General features: G+C 42.0%; 1 protein-coding gene across 7 annotated transcripts in view; it reads left to right on the top strand.

The window, feature by feature from the left end:
• cdk19 (cyclin dependent kinase 19) overlaps nt 1–19,438 on the top strand; it is a 388,472-nt gene that overhangs the window by 116,776 nt on the left and 252,258 nt on the right. For all 7 annotated transcript variants that reach the window (XR_015754380.1, XR_015754379.1, XR_015754381.1 and 4 more), the window contains one exon: nt 4,518–4,615. Coding sequence is in view for 4 of the 7 variants with exons in the window: in XM_087983083.1 (XP_087839209.1) it covers nt 4,518–4,615 (98 nt within the window). In the remaining 3 variants the exon portion in view is untranslated. The remainder of the gene's footprint in view (nt 1–4,517; nt 4,616–19,438) is intronic.

The raw sequence follows: 19,438 nt of genomic DNA, 5'->3' as shown, positions 1-19,438 counted from the left end.
CATAGTAATTAAATAGTGAAGTACATGCTCGGAACCAATTAGCATCAAGTCATAATAAAACCCGTATTCATGGGATCCCTCCCCCAAGGGCCCCCCGGACCAGCCAGAATCACTACCACAACTAGATGAAAGCCCTTGACAAAATGGCTGAAATATCTGTATCTGTATGATTCAGGAAGGGCTGCCATATTTTATTGAATAATTCAGTTTTTTGGTGCACCATATTTGTAAGGAAGTCAAGGGGAATATTTGTAAGGAAGTCAAGGGGATTCCATGGTTAACTTGTGCCAATTCGAAAGTTCTGGATGGCCTTCAACTACCCAGTTTACTAAGATATTTTTTCCTTGCACAAAAGGAGAGAATGGAAAATAATTTCCTCCCGTGCACATCCACAGAAGGGAAGCTCGAAAAGCCCAGGAGAAGAGATACTGGATCTACTCTAATTTCCGTTCCCAAGATTTCTGTCAAAGCATTTGCTACTCTGACCCAGTATTTGCAGATCTTATGATATTTCTGTAAGCAGTGTGTGAGAGTGCCCACCTCTATTTTACATTTGGGACACATTGGAGATGCTCCTGCCCTAAATTTTGCCAATCGTTCCAGTGCTATATGAGTCCTATGGAGTATCTTTAACTGAATGGCCTGGGTTCTATTACAGATGGAAATTTTTCTGGCATTTTCCCAGATGTCATCCCACATTTCTGTGGATATTTCCAACTCCAATTCCTGATCCCATGCTCTAAGCAAACATTCCATGTCTTCTGACACTTCGTTATGTAATAAGTGATAGAGAGTGCTGACCGAGGGTAAACCCATTGGCCACAACACTCTACGTTCTTTATCTGATTTATAAAGACTATCTAATAGCGTAGTCTTCTTCTGTATATAATCTCGAATTTGGAAGTATCGAAAGAGGTCTCCATTAGGTAGTCCAAATTTCTGGTGCAGTTGTTCAAAAGACATCAAGACCCCCTCATCAAACAGATCCCCTAAACAGGAGATACCCTGGACCTCCAGGATTTAAATGTGGCATCTGTGAGCCCCGGTTGAAAACCCCATGCACCCACTATAGGAGTATAAGGGGAGGTTTTATGTGAATTACGCTCGTTTTGCCACATTATCTTCCAGGCTTTAATTGTGTTTAATTCTATAGGGTTTTTACAATGGTCCATAATGACTTTCATCTTATCTAAAAATAAGAGGTTAATAAGAGGACACTTTACTTGAGAAGCCTCGATGTCCAGCCAGATTCAGACGAGACCCAATTGGCTATGTAGCTTAATAGGGAATTCAGCTGATACTTCTTAAAGCCTGGAAAGTCCAGCCCTCTCCTTGTTTGTTGAAGTTGTAGCTTCTTTAACTTAATGAGGGGCCGCCTATGATTCCAGACGAAAGTACCAAGCCAACCATACAATTTGCGCAGTGCCGGCCTCGGCAGCATCACTGGGAGCATTCTCATAGGGTATAAGAGACGGGGCAAGACATTCATTTTAATTAGAGCTATTCTACCTAGCCAAGAAATTGGATGATTCCCCCAACATTGAAGGTCCTGCCTTATCCTTTCCAGTAGATGCACAAAATTGACCTTGTACAGCTGACCAAATACTGGGGTGATAAAAATACCTAAATATAAAAAACCCTCCAGAGACCACCAAAAGGGAAAATGAGATCCATCCAATAAGTGGGACATACTAGTGAGACCACCCATTGGCATGGCCTCCGATTTGAGAAATTAATTTTGTAGCCTGAGAATGCACTGAATAAATTGATAACTTCGATCAGGCGGGGCACGGACGTCAAAGGATTACTAATAAAAAAGAGAACTTCATCTGCATCTGGGTTGCCGAGTATGTAAGGATCAGACAGCGCGTTTAAGCTTTAATGGTCCCCCACATCATTGACAGGTTACTAGCCGTACGTGAATTAATTTCCAAAAAAGTTTTGAATTCTTGAGAGAAATATTTTATGAATTTACTATCCTTCATTAAGAAAGAATCCATATGCCAATGTCGGAGGGGGGTGGGGGGAGGCGTCTCATTGTTCCTCGTCTTGATTTCCATATACACTGCAGCATGATCAGAAATTATTATATTTCCTATTTTGCAGGATAATATGGAATTTAAAAAGGTCGAGGGGCAAAAAACATATCAATTCTAGTGTGACACTTATGTGGATTAGAATAAAAAGAGAAATCTCTGCCTTGCGGGTGAAAGCACCTCCACACGTCTACTAATCCTAGTTCTTTATTCAAATCCGCCAATTGCCTGCATCTGGGGGATATACCCGCAGTACTCTTGGATATCCTGTCTATCTCCGGGTCCATAATGCAATTAAAATCTCCCCCTATAATTGTGTGACGAGCCCCGAGAGCCATCAGTTTGGAGAAAGCTTCCATTATAAATTTGAAAGGATGCGCCGGGGGACAATAAAGATTTAAAATCCCATATTCCTCTCCATTTATATGGGCTTTAATCAGTATGTACCATCCAAATTCATCTTTTATCTGACTTAGGGTTTTGAAAGGGAGATTCTTCTGAATGAGAATGACTACTCCTCTACTTTTTGAACTGAAAGATGAAAAGATCAAATCCACCCTGTTGTAATTTTAAGTGCTCTTTATCCAGTAAATGTGTCTCCTGTAAGAGAGCTATGTCAACCCTTTCTTTTTTGAGGTTTGATAGTATTTTCCTACTTTTGATTGGCGAATTCTCCCCTTGACATTTCAGGTGCACCATTTAATCGAATGACTAACCATAATCGTCCAAGCAAGTCCGAGACCACCCCCCCCCCGGGAGAAAGAACCCCATCCAAACACCCCGAGCATAGACCATAGAAAATTCACAAAAATAGAGATTCTTTAATACACTCACGCCAATGTAGTAAAAAACGATTTCTAAATAAAACAAATATAAAACATATTTAAAAGGAGATATTCCCTCTTGCTTCCAGAGATGCATTTAGTAATGTTAATACCATGTATAAACATATGAAACTATAAAGTTACAGTCTCAGCAGGTAATAATTAAGTATAATAACACAAAAAAAGGGGAAAAAACCCCGCTCTAAAAGAAAGAAATAAGGTAGGACAAGGCAAACGCCCCCCCCCCCCCCCCACCTGAATCAACTAAACTGCCTGGGCTATATAAAAAAAAGTCGCATAAACCCCCCTCCCTATCCCACGGAGATGATATTAAACAACAAAGGAAATAAGGGGGAAAAAAGGGTCGTGGGGGTGGGGGTGCTGCAGAACAGCATCATTAACCACACTGATTAATTCTTACAATCTATTTAAGAGAGTACAAAACTTCCTTGGCCTTCTCCAGCGATCCAAAGTTATAGACGGATCCTTCGTGGTTAAAACGCAGTGTCGCTGGGTAGCGCAGGGAGTGCTGGATGTTTAAATCCCTTAGACGCTTCTTCGTTTCATCAAACGCCTTCCTCTTGCGGACCAAAGCTGGGAAAAATCCTGAAACAGCATAATCCTAGATCCCTTATATGTCATGTCCTGGGGATCTTTCCCGAGGATTCTGAAGGCTTCCAGGAGCATTTGCTTCTCCCTGTAATACTGAAGCTGGAACAGGACCGGTCGGGGGCGCTGGTCCGACCCGGGCTTGCGTATTGCAAGGAAGGCCCACACAACGAATATTTCTTCGACCCTTATTCTCAAGGTCGTCGATGTGATCTTCTAAGGCCCGGACTCACTGTTCGAGAGTCTGGTCCGGACCCGACCCACGGCTGATTCTGCAGCAGCCTCGGAGGTCGCGGCCTTTAGCTCTGCCCCTCCAACTTGATGTTCGATTTTTTTTTCAATATCTCGGTCGTGCTTTTGCAGCGCAGCCGAGAGCGATTCCCACCTGCTTCTGGACTCCTCTATGAAGATGTCGATCTTCTCTTCCAGCTTGGTAATTACAGCAACAAGGCTTGCCACTGTAGGTGAGTCCCCCAGGGCGGCTGCGGACGCCTCTGCTGCAGCAGGGGAGGGTGGGAGAGGGGTTCCTACCTGCTGTGAGCCATGGGCATTCTTTCCCTTTGTCATTTTAACAAAGCACCAAACTACTCAAGTTTGATGCAAAATGACTAACTGTATTGAATAAAAGTTATTTTGAATGGGTTGGCAGGTGTGGTGGAGGCGGGCAGCCTACTTTGCCTGAGTCTTGGGCAGAGCACTACAGACTCAGACTTGCTGGGTCGCTGCCATCTAGGATCTCCCCATTTTTCTCCTTTTAAAGAAGCTGATGGATTTCTATAATGCTGCCTAAGTTCTTTTGGATCTGATGCAATGTGTATTAACTAAATTGGAACAGTTCAAAAAAGATTTGTTTTCATATGCTGCAAATGTTTTGGTTGCGTCTAGATAGGAATAGTTTAACCCAATTTAGTACTCAACATAAACTTGCTGATTAATACAAAACCATTTTGAGCCTTTATATTTAATTATTTTCTGTTCTGAAATGTGAATTCCTGTTTCTGGTGTTGCATGTACCATATTGCTAATGCTCCCCTGACTCTTGTTTCAGCTGCAAAAACTCCTGACTATGGATCCAACGAAAAGGATCACTTCTGAGCAAGCTCTGCAGGATCCATACTTCTTGGAAGAGCCTTTACCAACTACAGAGTAGGTTTATCTTTGGCTTTATGCAGAAGGACAGAATATTACTGCTCTATAATGTTTTGAAGACTTGGTGCAACTAATGGATACTCCAAGCTATGATCACAAGGACCTGTTAATTATTGTGACAATTGTGAGGAATATTAATATCTTAATTGATTAGATACAGCATTGTGGTGGAGTCTGTTCTGGTGTCAGCCACATGGGAAGAGGCCATTGAGTCCATTCTGCTTGTGCAGGATTATATATTTGGTTCCACCCTGCTGTGGAGGAGAGGGGCCACATTGAGGAAACATCAATTACTTCTGAAGTGTTTTATCATGCTTTCTATTGGCTACTTGGCCCTTATGTATGGCCAAACAATTTTGACCATTATTCATTAGAAATAAGAGGGGTGATCCTTTTGTAATGTACAAGATTCTGACGGGGCTTGATATGGTAGATGTTGAGAAAATGGTGCAACTAATGGGAAAACCTCAAGCTAAGGGCCACAGTTACAAAATAAAGGGACATTCATAGAAAACTCAGATACAAAGGAACTTCTTCTCCAAGAAGGTGATAAATATCTGGAATTCTGTGTCCCAGAGAGTAGTGGAGGCCAGATCACTGAAATTATTTAAACACAAGGTGGATAGAGTTTTGAAATATGAGAGTTGACGCCTGTACTGAGCTGGTATGAAAGAAGAATTGAAGCCTGGGCAGATGAGCCGTGTACAAATTGAATGGGTCTTACTCCTGCTCCTATTTCTTACATTCTTACGGTTTTTATGTATGCAGAATTGTAGCTACAAGGAGCGATTGGAGAGGTTGGGGTTGTTTTCCTCAGAACAGAGAAGGCTGAGGGGCGACATGATTGAGTTATTCAAAATTGTGAGGGGTAGGGATAGAGTAGAAAAGAGGAACTTGGTAGAGAGTTCAAAAACTAGAGATCATAAATTCAAGCTAAGTGGCAGAAGGATTAGAGGGAATGTGAGGAAAACCTTTTTGACACTGAGGGTGGTGGGTGTGTGGAATTCGCTGCCTGCATTCGTGGTGGAGGCAGAGACCCTAAATTCTTTCAAAAAGTACATAGATCTGCAACTTAAATGCTGTAAGCTGCAGTACTATAGGCCATATGCAGGAAGGTGGGTTTAGAAAGGGCATCTGGGTGTCTTTGGGTCGGCATGGACAGAATGGGCTGAACGGCTCTCTTCTGTACTGTATCAATTCTGTGGTTCTGTGGCTCCAGACATGGCATGCAGGAGAAAGCTGGTGCTCTGTTTTGTGGGCAGATACATGGAAGTCCTGCTGGGCTAGTGTGCAGAAGTGGGAGGCCTTCTTCCTCTAGGACTAGCAGTGGAGGCTACAATACCAGACCATGCCAGCCTGGCTTGCGTTTGGCACCTAAATCAGTGCTGTCACAATCCTGAGGAGTGTGACAATATAGGAAGAAGGTCAATGGTCTTCAGCATTCTGCCACCATCTTCTGTCTGAGTGACCCTGTCCAAGAACTTGACCTCAAGACAGAAGTAACATGAGCCTGCTATCTCTGACTCAGGGCAAAGAGCAAGAAGTCAAGGCAATGCAAGGCAGTGATGCAATGAACATCCACTTAGTATTCACTCATTCTGAGCCTATCTTAGCACACAGAGCCTGGAGATGCAGCCTGGTACATGTACTGGGTGTGTGACTCTGAGCTGAAAAATGTGTTGCTGGAAAAGCGCAGCAGGTCAGGCAGCATCAAATGAGCAGGAGAATCGACGTTTTGGGCATAAGCCTTCTACGTCGATTCTCCTGCTCCTTTGATGCTGCCTGACCTGCTGCGCTTTTCCAGCAACACATTTTTCAGCTCTGATCTCCAGCATCTGCAGTCCTCACTTTCTCCGAGTGTGACTCTGAGCACAAAGTGTCCTTTCAGCAACATTACTGTGAGAATTGCTAGTACAGCATTGATGTGCAGAAATGTCCTATATGTGGACCAGAGAAGAGCCATCAAGGTCCTTTTGAGACCAGAACATGTCGGATGCCAATGCCCATGGATGTAGGATTGGCCAATGCCATTGGAGCTTGCCCTGGGATATTGGTGCTTGGTCTCCAATGTGAAGGCTCTTTGGAGCAATCAGCAAGTTGAAATTGCCAAATACCCGCTTGACTTCCTTGTAAAGAATTCTTGACATTAAGTTTGTTTGGTGCATTTGCTAAGGTGAGAAACTGAATATTAATGAGGTGGGGTTGGACTACTAATAGCAAACAATAATCCCCTTCAAATGTTAATTCACTGCTATTTATTGAGGGACTCATCTCACCACTCAGCAAATACGTGAAAGCTGAGATGCTGCCAATGTTGAGATAGGCCTCACTGGACATCTTGCCTGATTCTACCACCAATCTTGCCATAGCCCATTGTAGCTCAGGCCTCTATAAAATTTTGGCCTAAATAATAATACAGTATTCCTATATCTGTCTGTTTCAGTAATAACTAATAACAAAATAATTGGTTCCAAATAGTGATGGTGGGAGGAAAACCAAAAATAGTTGTTTAAGCTGGACTTTACGTTTTGAAATTTGAAGTTTCAATGAATTACTGATCCTTCCTCTATGATTATTTGTCACTTTATTCCATGATGTACCACTCCTTGTCACTTTTGAAAGTATCTGAAAGTCTTTCTACGTGTTGTTCTGGAAAATAGTTTCTATTGCCTTTCCGAAAAAAAGATAAATCTTGCCATATTCTGTTTTCATTTGCCACAACATACTCCCATCAGAGTCTATCATATTGGAAAAAAAATACAATTTATATAGTCATTGTACTTTGAGTATTGCTTTTGATATGGAGAAGTAAATTGCTTAGAGACTCTTGTTATTCTACTTGTGTTTAAAGTTTAAAAAATTAGTTTGAAGAGAACACCAAAAAGGAAATAATTGTGCATTTTTAAAAAATGTGCAGCCATTCAGGTCAGGGTTTTAGGCTCTTTATTTTTACACTAGATCTCACCATAAAAGCACCTTTGCTGCTTTGATAATTTCCAAATCCCTGTTGCCAGTCCTGTTGCTTCCACTCCTTCACTGTCTAGTTTTGTATAATCATTCCTGTACACACATTCTTGTGTGCAGTAACTTATGCAGTACACTGATAATTCCTATAAACATGAATAAGTTTTCCCCTACAAATTTTAGTTCGGAGGCCTGACATGATGTAAAAATAGCTTAAGTGAGTAAGAAATTTTCTGATTGATTGATTAATTAGTTGCAATTTCTAAGCCTGTTTTGGCTATACTCTGTAATCTGAGTCACTACAGACTTCTTAAGTGAAAGGTGCAGGCTACAAATTACTTGCTGGCATCCTTAGAAAAGCAAGAAGTTAAACTATATCGCTTTTAGAGGAAACCTGAAAGAAAAACGCCCACTCAGAGATGGGGTTGATTGCCCCCCTGGATGCTGCCTGACCTGCTGTGCTGTTCCAGCAATAAAGTTCCCTGGATGCTGCCTGACCTGCTGTGCTGTTCCAGCAATAAAGTTTCAACTTTAAATAAAGCATGTTGTGCACAGCCATCCGGTAATGCAGGTCTTCCTACCATTGCTATATGATCTCATAGGAATCCACATTATCATTACTGGATAGCTGACTGGTGTTTAAGGATTGGATTCAGCTGGCTGATATGGATACATGCAAGATTTCTGATGGCAACTGTCACAACTCATGGGAGGAACTTAGACCAGCCCAAAGCTTTACTATGGGATAAAGTTTTATTCTTTGTTAAAGTGCACTGATTCATACAGAACTTAGATTCATTAAGTGATTGTAAATCTAATCAACTTTACTAATTCCAACTTTAATTTTAACTTTGTGCACCCCAGTCCAACATCGGCACCTCCAAATCATTACTAATTCCAGACAGGGATTTGTAAAAATATATGGACATGATACAATATCTGACCAAATAATTTAAACATAGGTAATTGAAACAACATATGACCTGATGTACTTATACTGTTTATGGAGAGATGGTTGCATAGTGACAATGTCATTGGATTAATGATTCAGACCCAGGTAAGTGCTGATAGAATTTAAATTCAATTGATGACTCTTCTCTTAAAGAATGGTGAACCTGTGGAATTCTCTACTACAGAAGGCTGTGGAGGCTAATTCACTCAATACATTCAAGAAAGAGATAGATAAAATTTTAGATTTTAAAGGCATCAAAGGATAGGGGGAGAAAGTGGGAAAATGGCATTGAGATAGAGGATCAGCCATGATCACATTTAATGGCGGAGTCGATTCAATAAGCCAAATGGCCTACTCCTAGTTTCTGTTTCTATCTCGAACATTAAAGCTAGTCTCAGGAATGGTGACTATTATTGATTTTCTTTTTAAAATGAAAAAGGTCGCTAATGTCCTTCAGGGAAGGACATGTTCTGGCCTACATGTGACTCCAAATCACAGCAACATAGTTAGCTCTGAACTACCCTCTGAAATAGCTTAGCAAACCATTCAAAGGAAGGGCAATTAGATATGCCTTAGCTATTAACAGCCACAGAACATAAATGATAAAAAGAAATCAAAACTAATTTTTAAGTTGCCTCACTGCTTGTTTGCATGGCTTATTTGTGCTGCTTGTACAAACAATGGCGTCACATTCATGCTAAAATGGGTTGATTGTTTTAATTGTGGAAACAAGTTAAATAAATAGTCTGTCAAGAGAAGAAAAATGATAATATATTTGAGAAACAATTAATTAAGAGTATGATGGGATGAATCATTTATTTCAAATAAGTTTCTTACATTTGAATTTCATATTTAAAGCTACACTGCTAAGTATATTTCCAGTTTCATTTTGCTGTATAACCTTCTATCGCTAGAATTTTCTTTTTTTTTGAATTGGCTAAATTTTATGAGATGCCACAATTCCTGCCGACTGGCTAAAATGTCCAGGTTAGACCACTCAGCCCATTGAGTCTGCTCCGCTATTCAAACATGGTTGACCAGTTTCTCAACCCCATTCTCCCATTTTCTACCAGTACCCTTGATCCTCTTTACAGTCAAGAACCTATCTATCTCCGTCTTAAATATACTCAATGACCTTGCCTCCCACAGCCTTCTGTAGCGGTGAGTTCCACAGATTCACCACTCTCTGGCTGAAGAAATTTCTCCTTATCTCTGTTCTAAAAGGTCTTCCCTTTACTGTAAGGCTGTGCCCATAGGTGCTAGCCTCTCCTAAAAATGGAAAGATCTTCTCAACATCCACTCTGTCCAGGCCATTCAGTATTCTGTAAGTTTCAATTAGATCCCCCCTCATCCTTCTGAACTCCATCAAGTATAGATCAGAGTCCTCCTCATATTTTAAGCTGTTCATTCCTGGGACCATTCTTGTGAATCTCCTCTGAACACACTCCAGGGCTAGCACATGCTTACTGCGATATGGGGCCCAAAACTGCACACAATACTTCAAATGTGGTCTGACCAGAGGCTTATAGAGCCTCAGAACTACATCCCTGCCTTTATATTCAAGTCCTTTTGAAATAAATTGCATTTGCTGTCCTAACTACTGATTCAACCTGCAAGCTTACCTTGAGAGAATCCTGAACTAGAATTCCCAAGTCTCTTTGCACTTCAGATTTCTGAATTTTCTCCCCCTTTAGAAAATAGTCCTTGCTTCTATTCTTCCTACCAAGGTGCATGGCCTCTCACTTACCTACATTTTACTCCATCTGCCACTTGTTTGCCCACTGTTGTAACCTGTCCAAATCCTTCTGCAGCCTCCCCACCTCCTCAATACTACCTGTCCCTCTATCTATCTTTGTATCATCTGCAAACTTAGCCAGAATGTCCTCAGTTCCTTCATCTAGATCATGAATGTATGAAGTGAAAGGTTGTGGTCCCAAAACTGAGCCTTGTGGAATACTACTTGTCACGGATTGCTACCCTGAGAGGGACCCTTTTATCCTCCACTCTCTGCTTTCTGTCAGACAGCCAAGCTTCTGTTCGCGCTAGCACCTTGCTTCTAACACCATGGGCCCTTATCTTACTCAGTAGTCTCCTGTGTGGCACCTTGTCAAATGCCTTCTTGAAGTCCAAGTACATAACATCCATTGGTTCATTACTTCCTCAAAAAATTCTAGCAGATTTGTCAGGCATGACCTTCCCTTGATGAAACCATGCTGACTTTACCCTATTTTGCCATACTCTTCCAAGTATTCAGAAATCTCATCCTTCACAATGGCTCCAGGATCTTACTCACAACTGAAGTAAGGCTAATTGGTCTGTAATTTTCCAACTTCTGTCTTACTCCCATTTTAAACAGTTATGTTATTAGTATTCTAGTCCTTTGGGACTCTCCCTGATCCAAGTGATTCCTGAACGATTATCACTAACCCCTCCACTATCACGTCAGTTATCTCCCTTAGAACTCTGGGGTGTAGTCCATCTGGTCCAGGTGATCTATCTACCTTCAGGATATTCAGTTTTACTAGTACCTTCCCCTTGGTGATGGCCACCATACTCAGCTCTGCCCCCTCACTGTCTTGAATTTTTGGGAAACTACTTGTGTCTTCCACCATGAAGACTGATGTGAGGTCATTATTCAGTTCCAAAGCCATTTCTTTGTTGCCCATTACTATCTCCTGCGTCTTTTTCCAGCAGACCAATGTCCACTTTTGCCTATCTTTTGTCCTTTTATATATCTAAAGAAACTCTTACAGTCTTCCTTTATATTACTGGCTAGCTTACATTCATATTTAATCTCCTCCCTCATTTCTTTTTTTTGTTGCCCTTTGTTGGTCTTTGCAAGCTTCCCAATCCTCTGGTTTGCCACTGTTCATTGCTACTTCATGTGCTTTCTCTTTTGCTTTTATGCTATCCCTGACTTCCTTAGTCAGCCATGGTTGTCTCACCTTCCCTGTGCCATTTCTGTTCCACTGTCTTTCCTGCTAGGCTCCTCTCCTAGTCAAATCTACCCAGCTCCTCCCTCACGCCTCTTTAGTTGCCTTCATTCAGCTAAAATACCGTTACCTCTGATGCTATCTTCTCTCTCAAATTGCAGGGTAAATTCGAACATGTTATCATCACTGCTTGCTGAGGGTTCCTTCACTTTAAGCTTTCTCATCAAGTCTGCTTCGTTGCACATACTAAATCCAGTATTGCCTGTTCCTTCATGGGCTCCATCACAAGCTGCTCCAAAAAGCCATCTCATTCCACAAATTTCTTTTCTTGCAAACCACTACCAACCTGATTTTCCCAGTACACCTACATATTGAAATCCCCCATGATCACTGTAACTTTGCCTTTCCTACATATCATTTCTACCTTCTGGTATATCTAGTGCCTCAGCTCCTGACTACTGTTTGGAGGCATATACATGACTCCAACTATGTGTTTTTTTAACCTTTTGCAGTTCCTCAATTCTACTGACACAGATTCTACACCACCTGACCCTACTTCGTTTCTTACTAATGATTTTAATTTCATTTCTTACTAATAAGGCAACCCCACCCCCTCTGTCCACCTGCCTTACATCGATAGGATATAAATCTTTGAATATTCAGCTCCCAATATATGTCAATTTAGCATGGCCAATCCATCTAACCTGCACATCCTTGGACTGTGGGAGGAAACTAGAACACCCATAGGAAACCCAGACAGATACAGGGAGATTGTGCAAACTTCACACAGACAAGCACCCAAGGGTGGAATCAAACCCAGGTCCTTGGTGCTGTGAGTCAGCAGTGACCCACTGTGCTGCCCACCGTCTACATTGTATTTTGCAAATAAAATGTTCCACTTCTTTGTTGAGAAATATTTGTTGAGAAATACTTACCAATAAAATTGCTAGTCTTCTACAGTGTTGATGCTGTTAGCTCATCTCAACCAGTCCAGCCAAATGGGCACAATATAATTGGCTACAGTGTTCATGTAAGAGAAAACTAAGCTCTATTTGCTGCTCTTGAATAACAGCCATTGTTTGAAGTTAGTGTGTTACAGTGTCTGGTGAAAATGTCACCAAGTTTCACTATAATAACCCCTAAGTTGTATTAGAAACAGAAAATGCTAAAAGTGCCCAGTTGGTCTGACCGAGAAAGAATTAGCATTTCATGACCTGAAACACTGGCCCGGCCTTTTGCTGAGTCAGGATAATTTGGGAGCCCTTTTAAATGTGGTGATGTGTCTTGATTATGGAATTCCTGTCCTAGTGATTTTTGAGAAGATTTGTAGCTCAGGTTGATGTTAAGTACAGAACTTAGCTCACTGAGCTTGAAGGTTTGTTTTCAGATATTTCGTCACCATACTAGGTAACATCATCTCACTGATGAAACTCCTGATCCTATCCTTGGGGCTTCTGAACTTCAACAATGCTTTTTTAAAGATGTGGGATGGTTTAGCACGCCTAACCTGGTCAGATTCATCACAGAGAAAGGCATGCTTACTCCCCCACAATTTTCTTGGAGTCAGGCCAGAGAGTTTGTCCCTCCACTCACCCCACATAGCCTCTCATGTACCTTTGTCTAGATTAGAGTGGTGCTGGAAAAGTACAGCAGATCAGGCAGCATCCGAGGAGCAGGAAAATCGATGTTTCGGGCAAACGCCCTTCATTAGGAATAGAGGCAGGGTGCCTGCAGAGTGGAGAGATAAATGAGGTTTTTACCTCATGTACATTTGTCAGCCTATACCACTTTAATGCCCATTCACCTTTATTAGCTGACGGAGATCACAAAGCCCTCAAAGATCAACAGATCACTCACTCATCACACTCACTCAGACCCACTCACTCCTCATGGCCCCTCTATGGCACCTCATGCACTCCAAACAAGCCCCATTGCACCGCATGACTCCATGCCAAGGTATATCTCCCAAACATAACCTAAGGTCCTTCATAACCCCATGCCAGACTTCCATAACCTTATAGTGGAATGTTTGTCCCTGGTGTTATGCAGTCTTTGTTCTTCTCTTGGGCTGATGTAGGTGAACTCCTAGTTTTCTCATAAGAAGATGGTGACTTGTTCTGCTGGATCTTCCCTCCCTCTCTCTCCATGTACCCCTTTAATGTACCTTATTTTGGGGGCTGACAAGCTTTGCTGTGTCATTTGCCTGTTTAAACCTGAATCAGTGATCATGGGCAGCTAGCCACAATGCCAGGATGATCGTTGCCCCCTTTCCCATCTCCACTTGAAGGTTAGTTTTCATTCCTTCTAAGAACAAAGACTTATTTTCCAAAGTACTGCATTCATAATAGACTAGTTTGCCATCTGATTTTTATTAACACTTATAGAAGGCTAGCTACCACTATAATGTGGTTGGTGAAATCTCATGCTGCACAGGAAATCTTAAATATGGAATATTAAGAGAACACAATTTTAAGGGACATGCCAATTTCCAACACTCTAATTGGGCAATGACCCAGAACACTGAGGCAAGCCTTTTAGGTGATTCCCCTCCTCAACCAGCAATCCCTATGGCTACTTCCACACTTACTCCCCCAGGGAATGAAAACCCCATGCGAGACTTCCATAACCTTATAGTCGAACTGTGTTCGATGTGTATTTTGTTCTATGTGGCATTTTTCTCTGAAGGCTAAGGCAGGAATTTTCCTAACTCTTGCTACCAACCTCCAGGATGGAAATCCAGGCCACCACCTTTTTTCTGTCTACTTCAGTTGAATGACTCCCAATATTCCTCATTAAGTTACAGAGGAGAACTTAGAAATACAGAGCTGGGTACTGGAATGTCTTTGATACCTTGCACTAACAGAGTCTGCTTCGAAATGGGAGAAAATTGAAATAATTTGCAAAGTATTCTGTAAGGATATTCTCAGGTTTCGGTATGTAAAGTTGTCTTAGAGTCATAGAGATGTACAGCATGGAAACAGACCCTTCGGTCCAACCCGTCCATGCTGACCAGATATCCCAACCCAATCTAGTCCCACCTGCCAACACTTGGCTCATATCCCTCTAAACCCTTTCTATTCATATACCCATCCAAATGCCTTGCTGGAAGCCCTTTTGATTTAACCAAGAACTCCATCCATGAGATCCCTTGAACGATAAAATGGTTGCGATAATAGTTTATTAATAAAACCATGAAGCGAAAGAACAATGTATCAACAAATGAGATCAACCATCAGAAACAATGCAGGTTGAGTAATGGAAAGGGCTCAGAACTGACCTTGGAGCATCTCCTTCAGCACCTCTGATTAAGCATATTAACCTAGATCATGACTAACAATAATGATGTTTGGGTATTTTGTTCTATGTGTACTGTAAATACAGCTATTTTCCACAGATTGTTTGTTTTCCTTTATTTCCATTGCGTTGTTTTCAGGGAGAATTGTACAGAATAGCAGAACTATGTACTGGATCCATATTCACGTAACTACTAATAGATTAGAAAATATTTAGCTGTTAAATGATGAAATCCTAAAATTGCATTGGTGTTAGATACAAACAGTTCATACGGCTGCAGGAAAATAAGCTGTGGTGGTATAGTTGGTTTGTAGAATAATGGAAAAACCGATTCAAGGAAAGAAAATTTTGGTTATTGCAGACAGAAAGCACACATGATTATTTCAAACTAATGGTTATGTTTAATGCCCACCTGTTTTATGTGTAGATTTATTTTCATGAATACATTGAATCTGCAATTTTAAGATGAGATGGATGTGCCTCAGTGTGAGCTTTTATTTGTACCTCCCACCTCTGTGGAGTTTGCACTTTCTCCCCGTGTTCTATGTGGATTTCCTCCAGGTGCTCTGGTTTCCTCTCACTGTCCGAAGCTTTGCTGGTTCAGTGGGTTAACCATGGTAAAGACGAGGAAATGGGGACAGGTTGGGAGCCAGATCTGGATGAGATGCTCTTTGGAAGTCTCGTACAGACTCAGTGGGCCAATTTGCCTCTTTCTATGATTCTACATGTAAGCTTAACTACAAACAGCAAGAAACCCAACACTAAATCCTGTGAAACAATTTTAGAAATCATTTTCTGTTCATAAAAAAAAAAATCAACCATTACCGTTTGTTTCCTGTCACTGTTGGATCTGACTTGACTCATTCCCCAGCATTCCCTTTTTTAAAATTTTTTTCTGACCAGTTTGTCACATGGGGCTTTCTAAAATGTCTTACAAAAATCAATCTAGTCATCATCCACTTCACTACCCTCAACAATCTTCCTTGTTGCTTTCTGAAAGATCAAATTAAGTATGTAAAACATGACTTTCCCTCACAAAAGCATGCTGACTAACCCTGATTAATCTGTACCTTTTCGATGTAACAGTTAATCCTATTTCTCAATATTGATTACTAGTACATGGGACTTGGCGTAATCCTAAAACTACTGCTTTAGAGTTGCATTTTAGCCTCTCACTTGGCTTCCTGAAGTCTGCTTTAAGGAGCTCCTTTCCATTCCCAGTTCAAGTCATTGGTACCAACATAGACTATGATCTCTGGTTATTCACCCTCCCACAGACGTATGTCCACAGCTGGTCCATAACATCCTTTACCCTGGTACCAGATAGACAGCATAACACCCTGGAGTTAGGCCAACAATCACAGAAACAGCTGTCTGATCTTTTGATTATAGAATCTCTGACTTTACTGCTCTTCTATTCTTCTTTTAAGCTACCATGGTGGCTCTGGCTGCACTTTCCTAAGGAACCATTGCCCTCACTGGTATCCAAAATGGAATGCCAATTAGTAAGTGAGATAGTATAGAAGTTCCCAGAACCTGTCTGTCTGCTTGTTTTCTATGGTAGACAAGCAGGAGACTGGAAGAATACGGTGTAAACACTTCTTCAGGGCTGGTGGGTGGGTCTTGGGGGAACTGCAGATAAAGGGGGTGGCGGGGGCAGGGTGGTGAAGTGGGGATAGTGAAGACAGGCAGAGGGTATGACCTGGTTGGTCAGTGGGTGGAATGAGTTCGGTTGGTGGCTGGGAGCAGTGTGGGGTGGGGGGCGTTGCGGAGGGGCTGGGAAGGGACTTTGGGGAAGGGAAGGGAAGGGAGGTTATTTGAAATTGGAGAACTCAATATTGAGTCCTCCGGGCTGTAGGCTGCCCAGCCGGAAGATGAGGTGTTCCTCCAATTTGCAGTTGGTTTGTTGTGGCAAAGGAGAAGGCCAAGGATGGTCATGTCGGAAAGGGATTGGGAAAGGGAATTAAAATGGGCAGTGACTTTTCTCCTGGGGGTTGGTGGGGACAGCGATGCAAACTGCAGGTTTTTTTTGTCTCTTTTCTACGGTAGACAAGCAGGAGGCTGGAAGAACATAGCAAGCCAGGCAGCATCAGGAGGTGGAGAAATCTACAGTGTGACCACTTCCCAATACATGTTGTTTACATTCTCCTCTGCTTAGCAATGCACAACAGTGACTCTGAAAGAGTGTGACGCTGGAAAAGCACAGCAGGTCAGGCTGCATCTGAGGAGCAGGAGAGTTGGTGTTTCGTGCCTAACTCCTTCATCAGGAATGGGGGGCGTCCAAGGGGGCTAAGAGATAAATAGGAAGCCAGGTGGAGGTAGCTGGGAAGGCGATAGAACATAGAACATAGAACAGTACAACACAGAACAGGCCCTTCAGCCCACGATGTTGTGCCGACCATTGATCCTCATGTATGCACCCTCAAATTTCTGTGACCATATGCATGTTCAGTAGTCTCTTAAATATCCCCAATGACCTTGCTTCCACAACTGCTGCTGGCAACGCATTCCATGATCTCACAACTCTCTGTGTAAAGAACCAGCCTCTGACATCCCTTCTATACTTTCCTCCAACCAGCTTAAAACTATGACCCCTCATGTTAGTCATTTCTGCCCTGGGAAATAGTCTCTGGCTATCAACTCTATCTATGCCTCTCATTATCTTGTATATCTCAATTAGGTCCCCTCTCCTCCTCCATTTCTCCAATGAAAAATGTCCGAGCTCAGTCAATCTCTCTTCATAAGATAAGCCCTCCAGTCCAGGCAACATCCTGGTAAACCTCCTCTGAACGCTCTCCAAAGCATCCACATCTTTCCTATAATAGGGCAACCAGAACTGGACGCAGTATTCCAAGTGCGGTCTAACCAAAGTTTTATAGGTGGATGATGGTGGGGTAATTGTGTTTGTTTGGTGGGGAGGGTGGAGGGGATAGATGGGAAGGAAGATGGACAGGAGGCAGTGCAGAGTTGGAGGGTTGGATCTGGGATGAGATGGGGGAGGGGAGATTTGGAAACTAGTGAAGCTGATGTTGATGCCGTGTGGCTGAAGGGTCCCAAGGCGGAAGATGAGGCATTCTTCCTCCAGTCATCAGGTGGCTTGGATTTCACGGTGGAGGAGGCCCAGGACTTGCATGTACTTGGGAGAGTGGGAGGGGGAGTTGAAGTGGTCAGCCACAGAGTGATGGGGTTGTTTGGTGTGTGTGTCCCAGATGTGTTCCCTGAAACAATCCGCAAGTTGGTGTCCTATCTCCCCGATGTTGAGGAAACCACACCAAGAATAACAGACACAGTTGATGAGGTGGGTGGATGTGCAGGAAAATCTCTGCCGGATGTGAAAAGATCCTTTGGGGCCTTGAATGGAGGTGAGGGGGGGAGGTGTGGGGATAGATTTTCCACCTCATGCAGCGACAAGGGAAGGTGCCGGGTATCTAGGGTGGGTTGGTGGGGTGCATGGACCTAACAAGGGAGTCATGGAGGGAATGGTCTCTATGAAACACAGATGGAAGTGGGGAGGGAAATAAACAGTGATTCTGGCAACTACTTCTAAAGTTTCAGAGTCTGTAACCCTGGGCTCACTCATGACAGTTTTCTGCAGATGTGTTTGTTTGCAGATCTGCTATGTCCATGACTTCACATACTGCAGGATGTACATTCTACTTGGCAGTGCTGATCTAGTATCCCATAACTTTAAAGGCTGTATATTACAACTAGAATAGTACAATTCTTGTCTGTAATCTCCAATCAACATTTTTCCTTTGTACTGAGTTAAGAGCTAATTACAGGAGGTTGAAAATAGGAGAGGAAGAACACTCTTGGACGCACTGAATAAATTCTCTCCACCGTCCTCACCAAACTTCTTCTAACTCACCAAACTCCCACTTTATACTCTGTAGAACCAAACCTGCACTATTGCAGACAAGATAGCATTTAGTGAGACTAATGTTTATACTTTTGAAGAACAACTGAAAGCTTCAAAAGACTGGTTTAAACTGGCCATTAATTAAATACGCACTGCTTTTCTTAGTGCTTGTATACTCCTCATTTAAGGCTACAATAAAACTTAGCTTGTCTTAACTTTAAAGTGTAATCTTTAATTAATTGCTAAATTACAGGAAAATCTAGACATTAGATTAAAAAAAAACTCAAGATTCATAATGTACACTCACCAGCTCCCAGTACAGATGAACACTATTTTTGACAATAACACATTTTAAAATTGAGGGTGTGATTTTTATGATTAAAATAAAAGCAAATTACTGCGGATGCTGGAAATCTGAAATAGACACAATGCTGGAGAAAGGCAGCAGGTCTGGAAGCATCTGTGGAGAGAGACAGAGTTAATGTTTCAAATCCAGTATGACTCTTCTTTAGAATATTTATTACTATTATTTCAACGTTAGACTTGCTGCATACATGTGATCATTAGGGTAAATTGGAATCCTGTTTTTTTTGTTTATTTGTGGGTTATTTTACCTGGACATCTCTTAATATCTCTGTCTCTTTGAACAATTGTCTCTTTGAACTTAAAGAAATGGGTTACTGTACACCAGACAACTGTCATTGCCATTGCAGATTTTCCTGTCAGAAATTGTTTGGTTGCAGATTCCACCTAACACACCATATAGGTGGCACGGTGGCTCAGTGGTTAGCACTGCTGCCTCATAAACCCAGGTTAGA

The sequence above is a fragment of the Chiloscyllium plagiosum genome, unplaced genomic scaffold (assembly GCF_037043375.1).
Source record: "Chiloscyllium plagiosum isolate Xiang-an unplaced genomic scaffold, Cpla_swu_hap1 HiC_scaffold_3, whole genome shotgun sequence".
Taxonomy (NCBI): Eukaryota; Metazoa; Chordata; class Chondrichthyes; order Orectolobiformes; family Hemiscylliidae; genus Chiloscyllium; species Chiloscyllium plagiosum.
The sequence above is the reverse complement of the archived record's forward strand: the minus strand, read 5'-3'. Positions and strand labels throughout refer to the sequence as shown.